This window comes from Stegostoma tigrinum, chromosome 38 (assembly GCF_030684315.1).
Source record: "Stegostoma tigrinum isolate sSteTig4 chromosome 38, sSteTig4.hap1, whole genome shotgun sequence".
In the NCBI taxonomy this organism is placed as follows: domain Eukaryota; kingdom Metazoa; phylum Chordata; class Chondrichthyes; order Orectolobiformes; family Stegostomatidae; genus Stegostoma; species Stegostoma tigrinum.
The window spans coordinates 20,613,385-20,631,758 of record NC_081391.1 but is presented as its reverse complement, the minus strand read 5'-3'; the positions used below and the strand labels follow the sequence as shown (position 1 = coordinate 20,631,758).

The following is an 18,374-nucleotide window of genomic DNA, read 5'->3' as shown; positions in this document are numbered from 1 at the left end:
ATGCTTGAGGTGATCCTCAGTAAGCTGGACTCTGAGACCTTTATACCCTCGGGTCATGTTCCATGATACAATGGTGACGTCTTAAGCATGTCTCTTCAAGGTGTACTGACTGTGAGCCATGACACAACAGTATGCTCCATTTAGGTTGGTATCGAATCTTTGTCTAGTGTTGTGGTGGAACATCACCGGAAGGCTAATGAGAAGATCCTCATTTTAAATAAGAAGAGTTTTAAATAAGATGTAGCTTATTGCATAACAACAAAAATTGTTTCAGTGAAGAAGACAAGGCTGTCCCCTTCACGATACAGGACTGTTCAGCCATTCCCCGCACAAATCCTGTGACATCGTTAGATTAGATAGAGCTTAATGTGGGGTTCAGCATTTAATCTTTCAGAACCATTACTGTCTACAACATCTCCTTCCAAGATTTTATCCCATAACGTACCGTTATGCATTCTCAAATATAATAACAATGAACATGACTCCATCTCTTCTCAATATCTCTCTTCACAAACCCAGGCAATCTGGAACTTTCATTTAGCTTTCAGAAAGCAATCTCCTCCAATGTGGAGGATGAGCAGGACTTTGGCTTGAGGACTGCTGACCTTGATTCTGATCATGGCCCTGAATGGTGCCTGCGGTCTCCTTCCACCGAGGACCTTTTTATCCCTTTGCAGATTTTTGTCATCTAAACTATCTTTAGTGTTGATAGGATTGGAAAACATTGCTGCTAAGATGCTGCTGTGGCTTTAACTGGTGTGTTTTGTCCTGGTTCCTCTTAAAGAGACATTGGGGAACAGGGGATGAGCAGTCTATGAGTAGATAAACAACTCTTGAAGTTTTAGGTAACGCAATGTGGAGCTGGAGGAGCACAGCAGGCCAGGCAGCATCAGAGGAGCAGGAAAGTCAACATTTTGGGCCAGGACCCTTCGTCTGAAATGGGGAGGAAGGGAGCTGGAAACAAATAGAGAGAGAGGAGGGATGGGGCAGGGGAAGGAAGGTGGGATGGTGATAGGTGAGCATAGTTAGGGAGTGGTGGGGATTGGTCAGTGAGGTGGGAGGAGCAGATAGGTTGGAGAAAAGGTGGACAGGTTGTGTCAGGTCAAGGAGGCGGGGATGAGAGGGAGGGTTGGTCATGGAATTAGGGAGGGGGTGAGGAGATTTTGAAACTGGCACAGTCCTTTTGGTAAACTGGTAAAGTGCTCCTCCAGCTGTGTTATCACTGACTCCAGCATCAGCAGTTCTTACTCTCTCTCTGTGAAGCTTTAAGTGTTTGTTTTAAAGTTGAAACAATAGAACAACTGAACAGATATGGTCAAGCTCTTGCCCAAAGGACCAGGGATTTTTGCAGCAGTTGCTGTAACAGGCTCATCAAGGTGAGAAACAGTTAGCATTGTGAAAAGCTGTCACATCTCTCTTTGCAGCAGTTAAACACTGGAGTTCTCTCTCTCTCTCTCTCTCTCTCTCTCTCTCTCTCACTCTCTCTCTCAGAATTATCTTTTGATGTTCTTTCCTCATGGATCGGAGAACTGCATGTGAGACAATCCAGGTCATGAATTTTCCTTTTGCCAAGTGTGTGTTTATGGGATGTTGCTATATTGGATAGGGTTATTTAATAATAGTAACTATATCTATTATTTTCTGAAGCATTCTAACAGAGTTTGATCAAAGCTAGTTCTCTTCTTCATTTTTTTCTTTTGTTTTATTTTAACTACATTGTATGAATAAACTGTTTTGCTTAACATCAAGTAGTTTGGCCAAACAAATTACATTTGAAACACAGCAACTGACATTTACCTTTACAATCAGAAAATGTTAGGGCTGAGTCTACTTTCTTGAAGCATTTTGATGGGTCTGGTCTGGTCCATAATACTGCGAATGCTACATAGTCACAAATCCCTATCGTAGTGACAGTATGAAACAATTCTCTGATAATTAACCTTATTAATCCCAGTAGTTTCTCTATTTCTGGAATTCCGTAATGAGCCCAGAAAGCTGAATGACTTCTTGTACTGGATGTCCAGCAGTTTCTTATTCAATGATTGACATTTCCTTGACCTGAGATTCCATAACAGGCTGCTCCTTGATCTGTTGTAGCCTTTCTTCAAAGATGCTTGGCATAATTGACTGTCATTCAATCTGTTCACTATCAATTGCAATTCCTTTACTATTTGAGTAATGTTTAAGTCAAGACCTTCATTCACAGTAAAGAGTGAGAATTCAATTGTGAAATGTGTGTACATTTTCTTCTTTATTTCTTTTACAGAGTTGCCCTTCAACTTAAGTGGTATGCCTCCTGGACCAAGTAGGTGCACTGTTGCAGGTTGCAAATACTATTTTTCACCCATAGTATATGATCTGATAATCCCGATCTTAACATTAACTCTGATATGGTCACACTTGCTGGCTTATCCATTGAAATGAATTGCCACTCACCAAAATGTATTGGTTGGATCATCAATTCCAACTGGGAATGTATTGGATGTTTCTTCATTTGCTAGTTGCTGTGGACTGTAGGTCATGAAATATCTTTGACCTTTGCTGCTGTGTATCTAATGATGCTGTACATCTTCTGGAAATAACTATCGTTTTACAGGCATATGTTTTTTTATTTAAATAGCTGGTCACTACTTGTGCCCATGAGGTTTCTTACCTTCACAACAATAACAAACTCTTAGTATCTGCTATGTAAACTATTCTTTGAAATGTCTTCTCACGTGTATCTTCTACCTTGAGTGCATAGATTCTGCAAATCTCATAACATAAGTTGATCTCCTCCCCCTTGTGGTGTTCTGGGATTATGCCCCACTCATCACCTGAATGGCTTTCCCCAATATCAAATTTTTGGACTGTAATAAGTCCGACAAAGGTTAATCAGTAATTCCAATAAAAATTCTGCCACTTGTAAATGGAAATTTAACTTTTCAATTCATGTGTCGGGATCAATAATGAGATTATCTATGGATTCGCCAAACGTTGATCTCATCTGTTCAATTTTCTTCTTTGAAGACTTTCTAAACTAGTTTTAAGGTGAAGGTCAATACTGAAATCTCATAGAATTTCACCAGAAATCTGTCCTCACAGATTACAGCCCAACAGAATAATGTAGGCCAATGAATGTAAATGAGAATTTATTTTTCAGCTTTTGATTTAGTATCTAGCTTGGAAGTTTGAATTCTATATTCGATTTGGCCGATCAAACTTAAAACTTTCTCGTAATATTATTTTTGCTCTTTGCTATAAGTAGGTTCTTTCTAGCCTCTGCATTTCTTTTAGCAGGTCTGAAGTGCTTTAACATTAAGTGTAGATTTCCTCCCTCTTGAAATTTGCCCTGAATTGACAGCTTGAACCAATACTTCACACAATTTGGATTGGCAAGACTGGGGACATGTCATTATATCTTGAGTCAATTAACCTAGATATGATGCTGTGAGGAGAGATACCACCACTATGTATAGTTGACCCACTTGAACAGAAAGTGTACTGTTTAATTTTACTTGATCTGATTGAAAAGGACAACGTGCAGTGAATGTCCAGTGGTCATAAGTGACTGTCCAAACTGAGAGACACCAGACTGGAGTTGGGAAACTTATTGATTATCCTTTACACTGGTTGAATTCTGTAACTTCTTGCACAGAAAAAAAATGGTGATAGATGTTTAAAACCACAAGCTAGTAAGAAGCATCTTTCTCCCACAAAAGTTTTTAATCCTACGATGAAATCAAAAGGCCTTGAACCCCGGAACCTTACTTCAGAAGTGGAAACACTTTGCGACATATGGCTAAAGGTAGATTGAGAAATTCTGCAGGTTTAACCAAGTCCTAAATGATCTCAGGCACTGGCTAGTTACAGCTGTAACCCCAACTTTTGCATCGAGAGGATGGAATGAAATAAATGGATACAAATAAAAAAATGGCATGGAAAAAGAGCGATTCTCATCTTGGTAAAGTTATCCAGTCATAAAGTGTGCCCACGGCAAACAGTTGCTGCTACTGCCTTGTTTAAAGACTGATTTTACAGAATGTGTTTAGGGTAAGGCAAGGTAAAATATTTAACGGAGTTATTTCCTATGGACTTTACAGAAAACAATCCACCTTGTCAAGGAATGGTACCAGCCTGCAGTTCCACAGGCACTCCAAGATAAGTGGAGGTCAGAAGGGCTCTGAAACACCTCACTGCTTCGATAAGACTACTTCTAAATGAAGAATCCTTACAGTCAGGAGACAGGCTATTCAGCTCACTGCATCCTCACCAACCATCCAAGGAGCATCCCACCCAGTACACCATCCCTATATTTCCCACCTTAGATACTTAGGGCAATTTAACCCGGCCAATGCGCCTCACCTGCATGTCTTTGGACTGTGGGAGGAAACCAGAGCACCCAGAGAAAACCCACACAAAGGAAGAATGTGTCTGTGTGTAGTTTGCACAGTCGCTTGAGGTTGGAATCAAACTCAGGTCCCTGGGGCTGTGAAGCAGCTACGCTAACCATGGAGGGAGTTAAGTTTCTTTCATGAGGGCGGTAGAATTTCTTCCTGGTCAACGAGGGATTGCATTCTAGCAGCTGGGACTCTGAACAAGTCAGATTGGTGGGGTGGGGGGGTAGTGGAGGCGGGGGGGGGGGGGAACAAGAAAAAAAAAACAGACCTATTTAGTGACTAGAAGTTAACTTTCTAAGGGGACCTGGGAAGGAGCATGGAAAGTATGCTTTAAAATAAACAGAGTAAGTGGTGAATCAGCATTGTTAACAATTTGTATCCACACGAGGCCAACCTGCTTATTCTAGGCTTGGCAGTCTTCCATGAGATTCTGTAACTGTTTGTGCTGTGTCCCTTTTATGCCATACAGCGCAGTTTGTGAAGCCAAGGCTAGTGAGCAACAATAACTGTTCACATCCAAGGGAATGGATTCAAACTGGGAATTGACATTGAATGTCAAGATCTGGGAGATATGCTGTTACACTAACTTGTGCCTCAATGTTGGTGCACAGATCCAATGCTCATGTTATGGCGTACAAATGAAGTCAAACAGGGAGGCCAAACCTTGTCCAATATTGAGTTTATTTACATTGTGTGATTAAAATCACAATACTATCCAGATCTGATACGCAAGGATATTGTCTCCATGTTGCACACAACAGCAGTTTGCTCCCTGTAGTCAGTTCAGTCGCTCTCCCCCAGGGTGAGCCTGTCAAACAGGTACTCTCCCATGCCATTATCAGGGGCTCCCAGTCTCTTCAGGTTGGTGATGTGATCTCCCAGCTTCTTGATCATCTTCACTTGCTCATCCAAGTAGTGCCTCTCCAGGAAGTCACCAGCTAGCAAAACAGATGGATATCTAATTAGAGACCAAGAGCAAAATAAAAGTTTCCTCAAGAGCTTCAATAGAAGCCACTTTTGAACAATAGATACACTCATCTGTGATTGAAGGCATTTTACAAGAAAATGTAATTGCTTTGATTGCAAGATAGTCACCCATGACCATAAGGGATCTCAAACAGGAATTCAATTTAAAGGACTACTGTCTGATCTCAAACAAGAACTCACATGAGGGTCCGTGTGGCCAGAGGCGAGTTTGTGCAGATCCAGCAGACTCTGGTTCACATCCTTCTCCATCTGCAGAGCTCTCTGCATTGCCTCCAGACCATTGCCCTACTCATCCTGCTCTGGCTTCTGGAAGGAGGGAAGTTCATTAACACATGGATTAAAATAAAACCATGTGAGGATTTTAAAAAGGAAAAATGAGGCATATTAATGTCCAGGGCTAGGGGAAAAAAAGCTAAGATCACCAAGTTAAACCTATTTCAAAATCCTTAAAAGGATAAGAGGAAAGCAAAAGGAACCGAGGCAGAAAGGCCACTCATTCTATTGAGCCCAACCTTGATGTCCTGCAGGAGGACTCGGCCTCCACGTTTATTCTGGAATGCCATCAGTTTCTCAGCATGTTCCCGTTCCTCATGGGACTGCTCCTTGAAGAACTGAGCAAAGTGACGCAGGGCAACGTCATCCCGGTCAAAGTAGAAGGACTGTGGGAAGAGAATTGAAGTGATGAGCCTGTATGTATTTGTAGATTGTATTTACCCCCACGTAGCAAATTCATCTAAATACAAAAAGTTAACTGTCAAACAACATTGACACTCATTCCTACCCTTCATTGCAAGTCCAAATCTAGACTGGGATTATGCCACGTGCCTAGAATATGCACTTGCAAAAGCTCCTAGACGCCATCACTTTGGTGTTCGTTTATCTGTCCATTCAAGCAAATTGAAAGTTAGCAAATAGGAGCTTCTTTGCATGGCCCTGATAAGTTTAAAATCAGTGTGACTGAAAGTCACTGGGAACATGTCTGCGTAAGTTTAAAATCAGTGTGACTGAAAGTCACTGGGAACATGTCTGCGTAAGTTTAAAATCAGTGTGACTGAAAGTCACTGGGAACATGTCTGCGTCAGTTTAAAATCAGTGTGACTGAAAGTCACTGGGAACATGTCTGCGTAAGTTTAAAATCAGTGTGACTGAAAGTCACTGGGAACATGTCTGCGTCAGTTTAAAATCAGTGTGACTGAAAGTCACTGGGAACATGTCTGCGTCAGTTTAAAATCAGTATGACTGAAAGTCATTGGGAACATGTCTGCGTAAGTTTAAAATCAGTGTGACTGAAAGTCACTGGATTACAGCATCATCATACAGACCATACTACAGACAAATTAGGGTCTGAAACTCAGGCATAATTGGATATTAACCCAACAGAAAGCAATTTGTTCCACAAAGCACTTTCAGATATTCCAATATAGTGGAGGTGGATTCCTTTTGTGCTTTTAAAGCCAGCATTGGTCAGAACTGAGAACAGAGTGGAGTTAGACAGAAGGAATAAGGTAACAGCAATCTGCCAACATTTCACTTCAGCACCCCACTGAGAAGTTTCTAATCCCAATAGAGAAAGTTAGAACATAGACCATCCCACCCAGACCCATCTCCCACCCTATAACCCTGCATGTTGCATGGACAATCCACCTCATCTGAACATCTTTGGAGAGCAGGAGGAAATCCACAGACATTAAGGCAGGTATGGGAGTAATATACAAAAAATACACAGACACCAAACTCAGAATCAAACTCAGGCACCTGGGTCTGAGAGACAACAATGCTAACCCCTGAGTCACCGTATCACCCCAATTAGGGGCAAATTGGGAGGGGGGGGGCGGGAGATCCAGATGATATACAAGTGGTTTTTTTCCATTATGCCTCAACAGAAGACAGCTGCTGCCAGGTACAGTTTATTTACTATTACCCTGTATTTCACTCTAGAAACACTCCATAAAGACTTGCCCTTACACCCCATCCCAAGAAACAGCGTCAAGAGAACTTCAATCCATTGAAATCACAACATTTCAGAAAACAGCAAAGATCACCACACTCATCATGGAGAGATAAACATAGGAGGAATAGAGCTCCAGGTTGATCTGCTTGTTAACAGCATCCTCACAGTCCTTGTGGTAGTTCTGACACACTTGGGAGGCCATCTTCACTATTCCTGCTCACTATCACCAAGACAACTCTAAAACTGAGCCTCTCTCCCACAAGCTCTTGTGTTTATACTCCTGGGGCCATCCTTCACCCAACCAGGGATTGAAAACAGCCACGATGACTGACAATCCCTGATAGCCAATGAGGAATCTCCATCAATCTAGTCACCAATGAATAAAGGAGAGTCCAAAGTGGCTGTGGAGGTGGGACTGGGAGCCAGAGATTAAGAATACAGTGAGATTTGGGAGTTTAATCTCAGTCATAACCACTGATTTAGCTCAATGGAACATATTGAGATTCAAAAGTATCTAAGATTCTGGAACCATAACTTTGAATTTTGACATTTGGTTCATGTTGAAGTTATTTCAGAGTCTGCAAGTGTCTCCCTGTTTAACCCTGCCAAACCACATCTTTGAATTTCTGGACAACTTGTTACTTTTGCTGGAGCAGCTTTCATAACCTGATCAAGTTTGTCACTTGAGGAGCTTTGGACATGCTACAAAACTCTAAGGAACGAAGTTGTCTTGAATCCAATTTAAATAATAGAAGCAGCCTGAATGGGTGGGGTCAAGCTCCCTAGAACAAGGGTTTTTAGTTTCTGATTTTTTTCCATGGTAGTTGCTACTGGGGTCTTGAGCTGAATGTGGAAGCTGTTTTTCCTCTCTTTGTTGCAGCTAAAAGCTGAGGTTTCACTTCCTGCTGCTAGAGGTACCTGTGAGACAATCTGTTTCACTGAATTAGTCTTTGCCAAGGGTGTGTTTACAGGATTTTACTATATGGAAACAGTTACTGTTTCTAAACAGTTAAATAATCTATTCTTTCTGTTAAGTTTTCCAGTAGAGCTAAGTTATTCCAATTTCTTCTTTCTTTTGTTGTATTTTAAATATAGTATATTGATAAAGTGTTTTGCTTCAAGACTAGTAGCATTACTGATAAAATTGCAGCTGGAATGCATTGCCGGGCATTTGCTGTTAAAATAAGAAATATTAGCGTTTAGGCCATTGTCTTAACATATTTCAAGGGGGTTTGGCCTGGTCCATACCATGTACATGTCCAACATATACCTGAAAGTCACTATTTAATCTGGTTCTGCTGTTGGTTCAGGTTGTGAGCTCTAGAACTTAACAACTTGCCTCGACCTGTGGTTCTTGTGTATCAGCACTGTTCCTCATGAATCTCCCATGTTAATGTCTGGATTAATCGTAGCAGTTCAATTCCTGGATGAGGGGATGAGAACTGTTCCCTTGAGGTTAAACGCTGGGTTCAGTGGGATGCAACAAAGAGGGGCGTCTGAGTGACCAATCCTCATCCAGGCACTGGCCTCTTGGGAGAGATACCACCTACTGACCCACCAAACAGAAAATATATCGCGGAATTTATAACCATCCCTGTCAGAGGGCAGTCTGCACATTTAGACTCCTGGGGCACATTATGTTCAAGGACTGGCAGAGCTTGGATGTTAAAAAGGACAACAAAAGTTTGGCCAGTGCCAACCAGCCATGCAGAAGGAATGCTGGAAAAATTGAGAAACCAAAGATTGACCAGGCTCTGATGGCTTTTTTTCAGCAGAAGGCAGCGCCATGGAGCCATACAGCACAGAAACAGACCCTTCGGCTTAACTTGGCAAAGTGTTCCAAACTAAAGTAATCCCATTTGTCTGCGTGTGGCCCATGTCCCTTTAAACCTTTTCTATGTATGACGCTGTCCAAATGTCTTTGAAATATCACAACTGTACCTGCATCTGCCACTCCCTCTGGCAGTTCATTCCACACACGAAACAGCCCCTCTGTGAAACAATTGCCCCTCCGATCCCTTTTAAATCTTTCTCCTCTCACCTTAAAAATATACCTTTTATTTTTGAGCTTGCCTGCCCTGGGGCGGGGGGGGGGGGGGTTAAAAACCTTTGTTATTACCTTATTCATGACCCTCATGATTTTATGAGCTTCCCCTACTCCAGTGAAAAAAAGGCCCAACCTATCATAACTCAGACCTTCCAGTCCCAGCAAGTCTTTTCTGAACACTTTCCAGTTTAATAATATCCTTCCACTCAGTGCGACCAGAATGGTAAAGGGTACTCCAAGACCCCCTCACCAATACACCAACTCCTATACTCAGTTGATCTGAGCAACGAAGGCAAGTGTGCTGACTGCTTTCTTAAATATGCCATCTACCTGTGACACAGCTTTCAATGAATTGCGTACCTGAAACCATGGCCTCTGTTTAACTACATGACCCAGGGCATCCTGTAACAACAGATATTTCTGCTAGGGAACCAGCATGCTAGCAAAAGCTCCGAGATAGAGTTTTAGTTATTCTCTAGTGGAAGCTTTGAGAAGAACACCAGTCACTGAGTGAAACTTTCCAACAGAAAGATTTTCCTTTGAAATAAGAATTGAGGAAGATCCTCAGTCCTGCGTGCCTGTAGATGACTCATAATCCAAGGATTGAATGAAAGGCTTGCAACCATCTGTCAAAACTGATTGACAAACTCTCTTCAATGTATCCCTCAGATATATCTAAGCATGTGAATTACGATCAAAGATTGGTCTTAAATTAGAGAGATTGCAATATTTAGCTTTACTCTGCTAAAATTACACACCAATTTAAAATTTAAGCAAGTTAATTTAGTTATCTGATTTTCTTTTAACCAGGTTTTACAAACTTTTTTAAAACCAAACATTTGGACAAATGAGGATCTTAGAATGTTTTCATTTTATTGGTTGAGTCCAGGTTTAGGGAGGCTGATTTGGTTTGACCTATTATTCCAACCCCCCCAAAATAACAATGCTCAGCCTCATTGAAGGTATGGTTACTGGCTTTTCGGGGGGTTGGGGGCGGGGAGAAAGAAACCAAACATCTACTGCTTGACCTTTCCCCAAGGGTGAAAAAAAAACTTTAAATCTACTGGACCAGATCAGGGAATTGGACTGGAGAATTGTCCTTTCACTGAGGATGTTAATAATATCTGTTGTTTTGGAGGTGCAAAAATCAGTTCTTACCATGACTGAACAGGATTGAAATGGTATGCTTTTGCAGCATCTTAGCTCAGCTCCTAAATCTAGACAGCAACTGATTTCTGTGTACAGACCAGATATGTGGGGTTGGGGTGGGTGAGGTGGAGAAGGAGAAAGGGGGCACTGTTCTCAGGACACAGGTTCACAGATCATTTACCATTTAGCACTGGGAGCTTACCAGAATTCCAAAAAGGAGTTAAGAAGCCATTCAGGTTGAGCGATGTCTCCTTGTCAGTATACATTTCCATTTAGCATGGTAGAAAATTCATCCATCAAATCACCACCCATTTTTAAACTTGAAAACTATCCTCTAGTGCAACAAACTGCTTAGAGGCAGAGGTTAAGAAGCCAATGTTTGTCCAAATTGGACATAGTGTCACCTCCCTGCACTGTTCAGGCAGCTAGGCTCCAACAGCTCCCTCCTTGTCTAGGGCTGCCATTTAAGAGGTGCAGTGACATGACCATTTGGACAAACCAATCAGCTTTGGGGAGGAGTTTAGGTCACATACAATGCATGGAGGGTAGTAGAAAAACACTTGCTTCAGAGCCATACCAGAACATTGCACCATTGTCACATTTTGGTGATCATTGCATGGTACAGTCAAGCTTTGGGTTCAATTAAGTACAAAACATCTAGAAAGCTGAAAGTATTGAATCAGAATCCCTACACAGTGTAGAAACAGGCCTTTTGACTCCAAATCCACACCACCCTGTGTATCCCACCCAGACACCATCCCCTATAACCCAACTATTCAGCACATCCTTGGGACACAGTGGGGCAGTTTACCAGCCTAGACAGGACATCTTTAGACTGTGAGAGGTAACCAAGAGCACCTGCAAGGAAATCTAAACAGACATGGAGTGTGTGTGCAAAGTCCACATTGACAGTTAAAGCGTGGAATTAAGCCAGCCCCTGGCACTGAGGCCATAGTGCTAAGCACTGAGCCACCATGCTTCGATCAGAAAGTAGTACTTGAGCCAGGAGACAGAATCCAGTCCAATATGGAGCAGATTTATTATTGCACATTTTTACAATAGAACCAGGTGTCACTATGCACATCACAAGCCATACTCCATATACCTCAGTTACACATTTCATGGTAATAAATACAAGCAGCTTGCTCCCTGCTGGCAGTTCAGTCACTCTCCCCCAGGGTGAGCCTGTCAAACAGGTACTCTCCCATGCCATTGTCAGGGGCTCCCAGTCTCTTCAGGTTGGTGATGTGATCTCCCAGCTTCTTGATCATCTTCACTTGCTCATCCAAGTAGTGCCGCTCCAGGAAGTCACACAGCTGGAAAGCAGAAGTTCTTGGACAAGGCATTTTCTCACAGCTTTTCTTTCTCTTTCCACCCCCACCCCCCGACAAAAAAGTCGGGTGCAGAGCTGGATAGATGCAAGGCATTGGCTTTTTGTACAAGGGTAGGGCTTTTGCTAGTGTCGTCAAACAGTGGGACCTAGGTGTCAAGGCAGTTCTCCAAAGCTGATGTCTCACATCGTGGCTACATAAGGTGTTCTGCACACTTGCAGTCATTGCTCAGTCCTTGGTGCATGGAGTTGGAATGTTATTGTGAAGTTGTATAGGGCATCAATGAAGCCCTCTTTTGGAAGAGGAGTTCTGGTCACCCAGATATACATTTGAAGAGGTGAGGAGAGCAAGATTAAGACAGGTGTAAATATTTTTACAGCAGGTGATTCATGTGCCCTAAGCTTCCTGAGGAAGTGGAAAATGTAGGTACAATTAAAACACTAAGTGGATACATGAAGAGTAACATGGCCTAGGAGCAGACAGGTATAAACTAGTTTTGTTTGGCATTGGCTGGAACGTGTTTCCATGCCATATGAAAAGTGAAATACACCAATACCATACAGTTGCAGAAGTTACAGGGATCTTCCCTGTCTCCCTTAAGTGAAAGTCAGGGAGGCAACAACATGTCATGACCCAACAAAAATACCACTAAAACATTGCTAACTCACATGAGGGTCCATGTGGCCAGAGGCGAGTTTGTGCAGATCCAGCAGACTCTGGTTCACATCCTTCTCCATCTGCAGAGCTCTCTGCATTGCTTCCAGACCATTGCCCCACTCATCCTGCTCTGGCTTCTGATGGTGGTACAGAAAAGGGGGGGTCACTTTCTTAGTGAATGTTCAACCCAGGAAGAGCACAAGAGAAAGAGGGGCTACAGGGCATCAGCTTAGAATGGCCATAACCCAACAGTTAATTACTTCAAATCCATATGGAATGAGTTACTTATAATTTAGTAGGATAAAAGACAGAATTAAACCCAACCTTGATGTCCTGCAGGAGGACACGGCCTCCACGTTTATTCTGGAATGCCATCAGTTTCTCAGCATGTTCCTGCTCCTCATGGGACTGCTCCTTGAAGAACTCAGCAAAGTGACACAGGGCAACATCATCCTGGTCAAAGTAAGAGACCTGCAGGAAGAAAATGGAAGAGAAGGTTATGTCTATTTTATGGTTTTCTTCTTCAAAACACTTAAATGCCACAAGTGTCATGTACATTTTTTCTTCCCTCAAATCAATCTTCATTGGGGGTATGGCATACCCTCAGAACATAAGCAGAGACAGTTCCTACAGCTCATTTAGGAGGGAACACCAATCTGTCCATTGACTTGGATTGAGTGTCAGAATTGGAGCTTCTTCCTATTATGTTGGGGGGACCATTTTCACCTCCAGCATGACCAAAGGTAAATGGACCCATACATTAGCAGAAAGACCATACTGTACACAAATGGATCATAACACAAAGAAAGAAGTTGGTGGCTACAAAGCACATCAGAATGTTCCAATATAGTGAAAAGAACACAACATTCTGTCAAGCAAGTTAGCTAGAATCAAATACATCTCTGCAGCCTGATAGAAAATGTAGCTAGACAGAGGGGATACACTAGTTGGAACCTGCCACCTTGACACTTCATCCTACTGGCAAAGGCTTTAAATCCAGCCAGACCCACCACCCCTACCCTTTAACCTTATGTACCCTAGGTCTCATCCAGCTGTCCCATATTTTGCTCAGGTCTCCTCCCATTGAACCTAGAGGACACAAAAATGTCAAACTTGAGATTAGAGTCACAAGGATGGAATCAAATCTGACTCCCTGGCACCACAAGGCACCATATAACTCCTGACTGAGTCTATTGAAAAGAGACTAGATAGTTGAATTATTTCCTCATTAACCTTCAATAGAGGGCAGCTCCTACCAACAGGAGATTATTCAGCATCAGTTTATATTTCACTGTACAGACTTGCCCCAACACCTCAGATAGGAAATCAAGAGAAATACAATTTAAAGCCAATTCATTGAAATCACAACATTTCAGAGGCAGCTCCAAGGAACACAAGCCTCACCATGGAGAGGTAAACATAGGAGGAATAGAGCTCCAGGTTGATCTGTTTGTTAACAGCATCCTCACAGTCCTTGTGGTAGTTCTGACACACTTGGGAAACCATCTTCACTATAACCAAGACCACTCCAAAACTGAGCTTTCAGGCCATGAGCTCTTGTATTTATACTTCTGGGAACATGCTGCACTCAACAGGGAATGACATCACCAATGATGATTGACAATCTCTGACAGCCACTGAGGAATCGCCATCAATCTAGGCACCAATGAACAAAGGAGAGTCTAAAGGGGCTGGGGGAAGGGACTGAGCTTGAGAGCCAATCAGAGATTCAGAATACAGAGAGGTTTCAAAGTTTAATCCCAATCATGTCATTGAATTTGGCCCAATTGATTGTATTGAGATTTAAAAGTGTCTCAGATTCTGGAACCCCAACTTTGAATTTTGACACCTCGTTCATTTTGAAGGAGTTTCAGAATCGGCAAGTGTTTAATCATCAGGAACCACATCTTTGAATTTGGTGATAATTTGTTACTTTTGCTGGAGCAGCTTTACATAACCTGGTCAAGTTTGTTTCTCCTGAGGAGATTTGGAGCTGACACAACACTCAAAGGAATGAAGTTGTCTTGAATTCAAGCTGAATTTGCAAACCAGCCATTGGATAGAGAAATGAAAATGTGAGAATGGGAGTGAGTGAACGCGACTGAATCCTGTGTCATTCAGACACTCATCTCCCATTGGCTGAAGCTGGTCTTTTCCTGCCATCAATGTTGGTTTTTTTTAATTAGTCCTTCACTGGTGAACTTTCAACATTGCTGAGGAATGTTTGAGTCTGATTGGAAAGGATGCAAATTTTCTCAAGCTGTTTGACTCAACATTGATTCATAGACTCAGATAAGGCCATTTATCCCATGTGCCTGTGCCAGCTGTGAATTAACTCGGCAGTTTCAATCCATTTGCCCACTTCTACCATATTTCCTTTCGTGTATGTGACAATTGTACATCTGTAAGTAATGTATTTTTGTCCTGGGTTTATGTTTTAAAGAGAAATGTTAAGGCAGAGGTACTGAGTAATCTATTTGTGTTCAATAAAGTAAACAGCTTGTGAGGTAATGGTTTTCTTTTTAAATTGGAACAATAGACGCAGCCTGAACGGGTGGACTCAAGCTGCCCCAGAGCCAACGTTTTTAAGTTAGTAAGTTTTCAGTGGCAGTTGCTGCTGGGGTCTTGAAGCCAGATGTGGAAGCTGCTTTTCCTCTCTCTGTTACAGCTACAAGCTGGGAGTTCTCCTCTGGCCGTTAGAATTGCATGTGAGACAATCTATTCACTGAATCTGCCATTGCCAAGGGCGTGTTTATGGGCTATTATATACTGGAACAGTTAATTATTAACAATTAAATACTCTATTATTCTGATAATTTTCTCAACAGGTAAGCTTTCCAACTTCTTCTTTCTTTTGTTGTATTTTAACTACAGTTTATGAATAAAGTGTGTTTTACATCAAGCCTGGTATTTTGACTAATCAAATTGCATCTGGCACACAATGTCTGGAATTTGCCATTAATATGAGAAAATGCTAAAGTGCAGGCTATCATAGAAACATTGAAAGTAGATGCAATGTGATCCTGGCTGATCATGCAATCTCAGTACCCTGTTCCCATTTTTTCTCCATACCCCTTGATCCCTTTAGCCTTAAGGGCCCTGTCCAGCTCCCTTTTGAAGAAATCTAACAAACTGAACCCAACTGCTTTCTGTGGGGGTGAATTCCACAGGTTCACAACTCTGAGAGAGGAAATTCTTCCTCATTTTACTCCTGAGTGGCCTTTCCTTTATTCTTAGACTATAAACCCTCGTTCTTGACCTCTCAAACATTGGGAACATTCTTCCTGCATCTACCCTGTCCAGTGTCAACAGGATTTTATATGTTTCAATGAAATCCCCCTCCGTCTTCTAAATCCCAGTGAGTACAAGCCCATTCCTCATATGTCAATCCTGCCTACCCAGGAATCAGACTGGAGAATCTTTGTTGGATTCCTTCAAGAGTAAGAACTTCCTTCCTCAGACCAGGAAACCAAAACTGCACACAGTACTCAAGGTGTGGCCCCACTAAGGCCCTGTGTGACAGCAGCAAGTCACCCTTGTTCCGATATTCAAATCCTCTTGCTGTGAAGGCTGGCATGCCATTGGCTTTCCTCATTGCCTGCTGTACCTGCATGCCAACCTTCGGTGACTGTTCCACCATTCTCTTTGAATATGTTAAGGGGGTTTGGTCTGATCCATAACGTGTGCATATCTGACATCTTCATGAAAGCTACTATTTAATCTGCTTCTGCCATTGTCTCAGATTATGAACTCTAGAACTTAACAACCTGGCTCTCCCTGTGGTTCTTTTGCATCAATACTGTTCCTCATGAAAATCTCCCATGTTAACATCTGGATTAATCAGAGACATTCAGTTCCTGGATGTGGGGATGCAAACTGTTGCCTTGGGATTAATCTCTGCGATCAGTGGGAAGTGACAGAGAGGGGTGCCTGGAGCTACCAATCCCCATTCAGGCACTGGCCTCTTGGGAGAGATGCCACTAATTGACCCACCCAAACTGAAAATATATCCATAAATTTCCCCCATCCCTGTCAAAAATGAGCCGAAAGACACAGAATGCCCTGTCGTCATAGAAGGCTATGTTCGCAATACTGGACATCACGTAGTCACTCAGTGCTGTTGGATTGGTCACTGTTTTTAATGTTTCTCATCTTGGGGTGAAACTGTGAGTTGAAGTTAAGAATTAAACAGCAGACTTTGAGTATCAGCTTGTTTTAATAAACAAATAGGAAAGAAAAGATAAACTGATATGTCTTTATGGTAAGTAGCCTCGAAAGTTGATTGCTGTTTGAAGATTGGTCAAAGATTTGGGCTTCAGATCGAAATGACAGGTCGGCACAACATCGAGGGCCGAAGGGCCTGTACTGTGCCGTAATGTTCTATGTTCTATGTTCTATGTAAAGAGCAGTCTGGATGGTGACACACTTGGGGCACAAGGCCTGGCAGCTGCTTGGATGTTGAAAAAGGCAATCGAAGGGGGAGACAGTGTTGACTGCTCAAGCAGAGAGAACTTTGGGGAAAGGAGAAAGCAAAAATTGATCAGGGTCTGACTGGCTTTTGTTTGGCAGAAGGCAGCGTCATGGAGTCGTACAGCTCAGAAACAGACCCTTCGGTCTAACTCGTCCATGCTGATCAAGTTTCACAAAACTAAACTGGCCCCATTTGCCTGCTCTTAGCCCAAATCCCTCAAACTTTTCTATTGACGTACTTGTCCAAATGTCTATTAAATTTTGTAACTGTACATGGATCTACAATTTTCTGGCAGTTCATTCCACATGCGAACCACTCTCTGTATGAAAAGGTCACCCCTTTTAAATCTTTCTCCTCTCACTTAAGAATATGTTGTCTGGTGTTGAACTCGCCCTCCAACCCCCTTGTCGGGAAAGGACCTGTGCTATTCACTTTATCTATGTCCTACAGGATTTTATTAATGTCTATTAGGCCACCCCTCAACCTCCTACACTCCTGTGAAAGAAGTCACAGCTTCTCTAGACCCCTTTCCAATTTAATAATATCCTTCCTATAACACGGTGACCAGAACCGGACAGAGTATGCCAAAACTAGTCGTATCAACGCCCTCTCGAATCACATCATGGCTTCCCAACTCGTACACTCACTGGTCTGAGGAATGAATGTGCTTGTACTAAATGCTGTCTTTACCACCCTGTCTACATGTGGTGCTGCTTTCAATGAACTGTGTACCTGAAACTGGGGCCTCTCTCGCCAGCAACATTTCCCAGGACACTATCTATCATTGACAGGATAGGTTCTGCCCTTGTTTGTCTGACCATAATGCAACACCTCACATTTGTTTAAATTAAACTCCACCAGTCCAAGTGATCGAGATCCCTTTGCAGTCTTGGGCAACCTTCTTCACTATGTAATATACCACCAATTTTGCAATCACCTGCAAACTTGCTGACCATGCTTCTTAAATTCTAATCCGAATTGTTTTAAATAAATGACAATCAACAGTGAACCCAGCACCGAGCCCTATGGAACATCACTGATCACAGGCATCCAGTATGAAAACATTTCTTTACCACCACCCGCTCTCAGTCTTACCGTCAAACAAAGTTTGTAACCAATTGGCAAGCTCTCCTTGACATGTAACTTTACTAATCAGTCTATCACAGGCAACCATGTCAAATGCTTCACAAACGTCATGTAGACAATATATACCACCCTACCCTCATCTCTCTCTTTGGTCATGTCCTTAAAAAGGACCATCAAGTTTGAGAGACATGGTATCTCACACACAAAGCTTTGCCGACCATACACAATCTCTTCTTGCATCTTCAAATGCACATAAAACCTCTCTCAAACCCCTCCAACAACCTCTCCATCACTAGCACCAAACCAACGCATCTAT

The 18,374-nt window shown here is 42.3% G+C and overlaps 1 protein-coding gene and 1 pseudogene across 1 annotated transcript; both read right to left on the bottom strand.

Annotated features, from left to right (window-relative positions):
- Window positions 1-5,162: 5,162 nt before the first annotated feature.
- On the bottom strand, window positions 5,163-7,519 carry LOC132206574 (ferritin heavy chain A-like; annotated as a pseudogene).
- A 4,154-nt stretch (window positions 7,520-11,673) lies between these two features.
- On the bottom strand, window positions 11,674-14,007 carry LOC132206576 (ferritin heavy chain A-like). Its single transcript, XM_059640811.1, has 4 exons — window positions 13,906-14,007; window positions 12,826-12,972; window positions 12,513-12,638; window positions 11,674-11,829 (listed from the first exon to the last, which is right to left on the bottom strand). Exons 1-4 carry the CDS (start codon window positions 14,005-14,007, stop codon window positions 11,674-11,676), a joined length of 531 nt encoding a protein of 176 aa, XP_059496794.1.
- Window positions 14,008-18,374: the final 4,367 nt, after the last annotated feature.

Bases quoted from the DNA above. Each gene is read 5' to 3' on its own strand.
- LOC132206576 (XM_059640811.1), bottom strand. From the start codon at position 14,007: ATGGTTTCCCAAGTGTGTCAGAACTACCACAAGGACTGTGAGGATGCT. The intron at 12,973-13,905 runs GTGAGGCTTGTG...TTCTTCCTGCAG, and splicing joins CCTATGTTTACCTCTCCATG to GTCTCTTACTTTGACCAGGA. The intron at 11,830-12,512 runs GTGAGTTAGCAA...TCTGCTTTCCAG, and splicing joins CTGGCCACATGGACCCTCAT to CTGTGTGACTTCCTGGAGCG.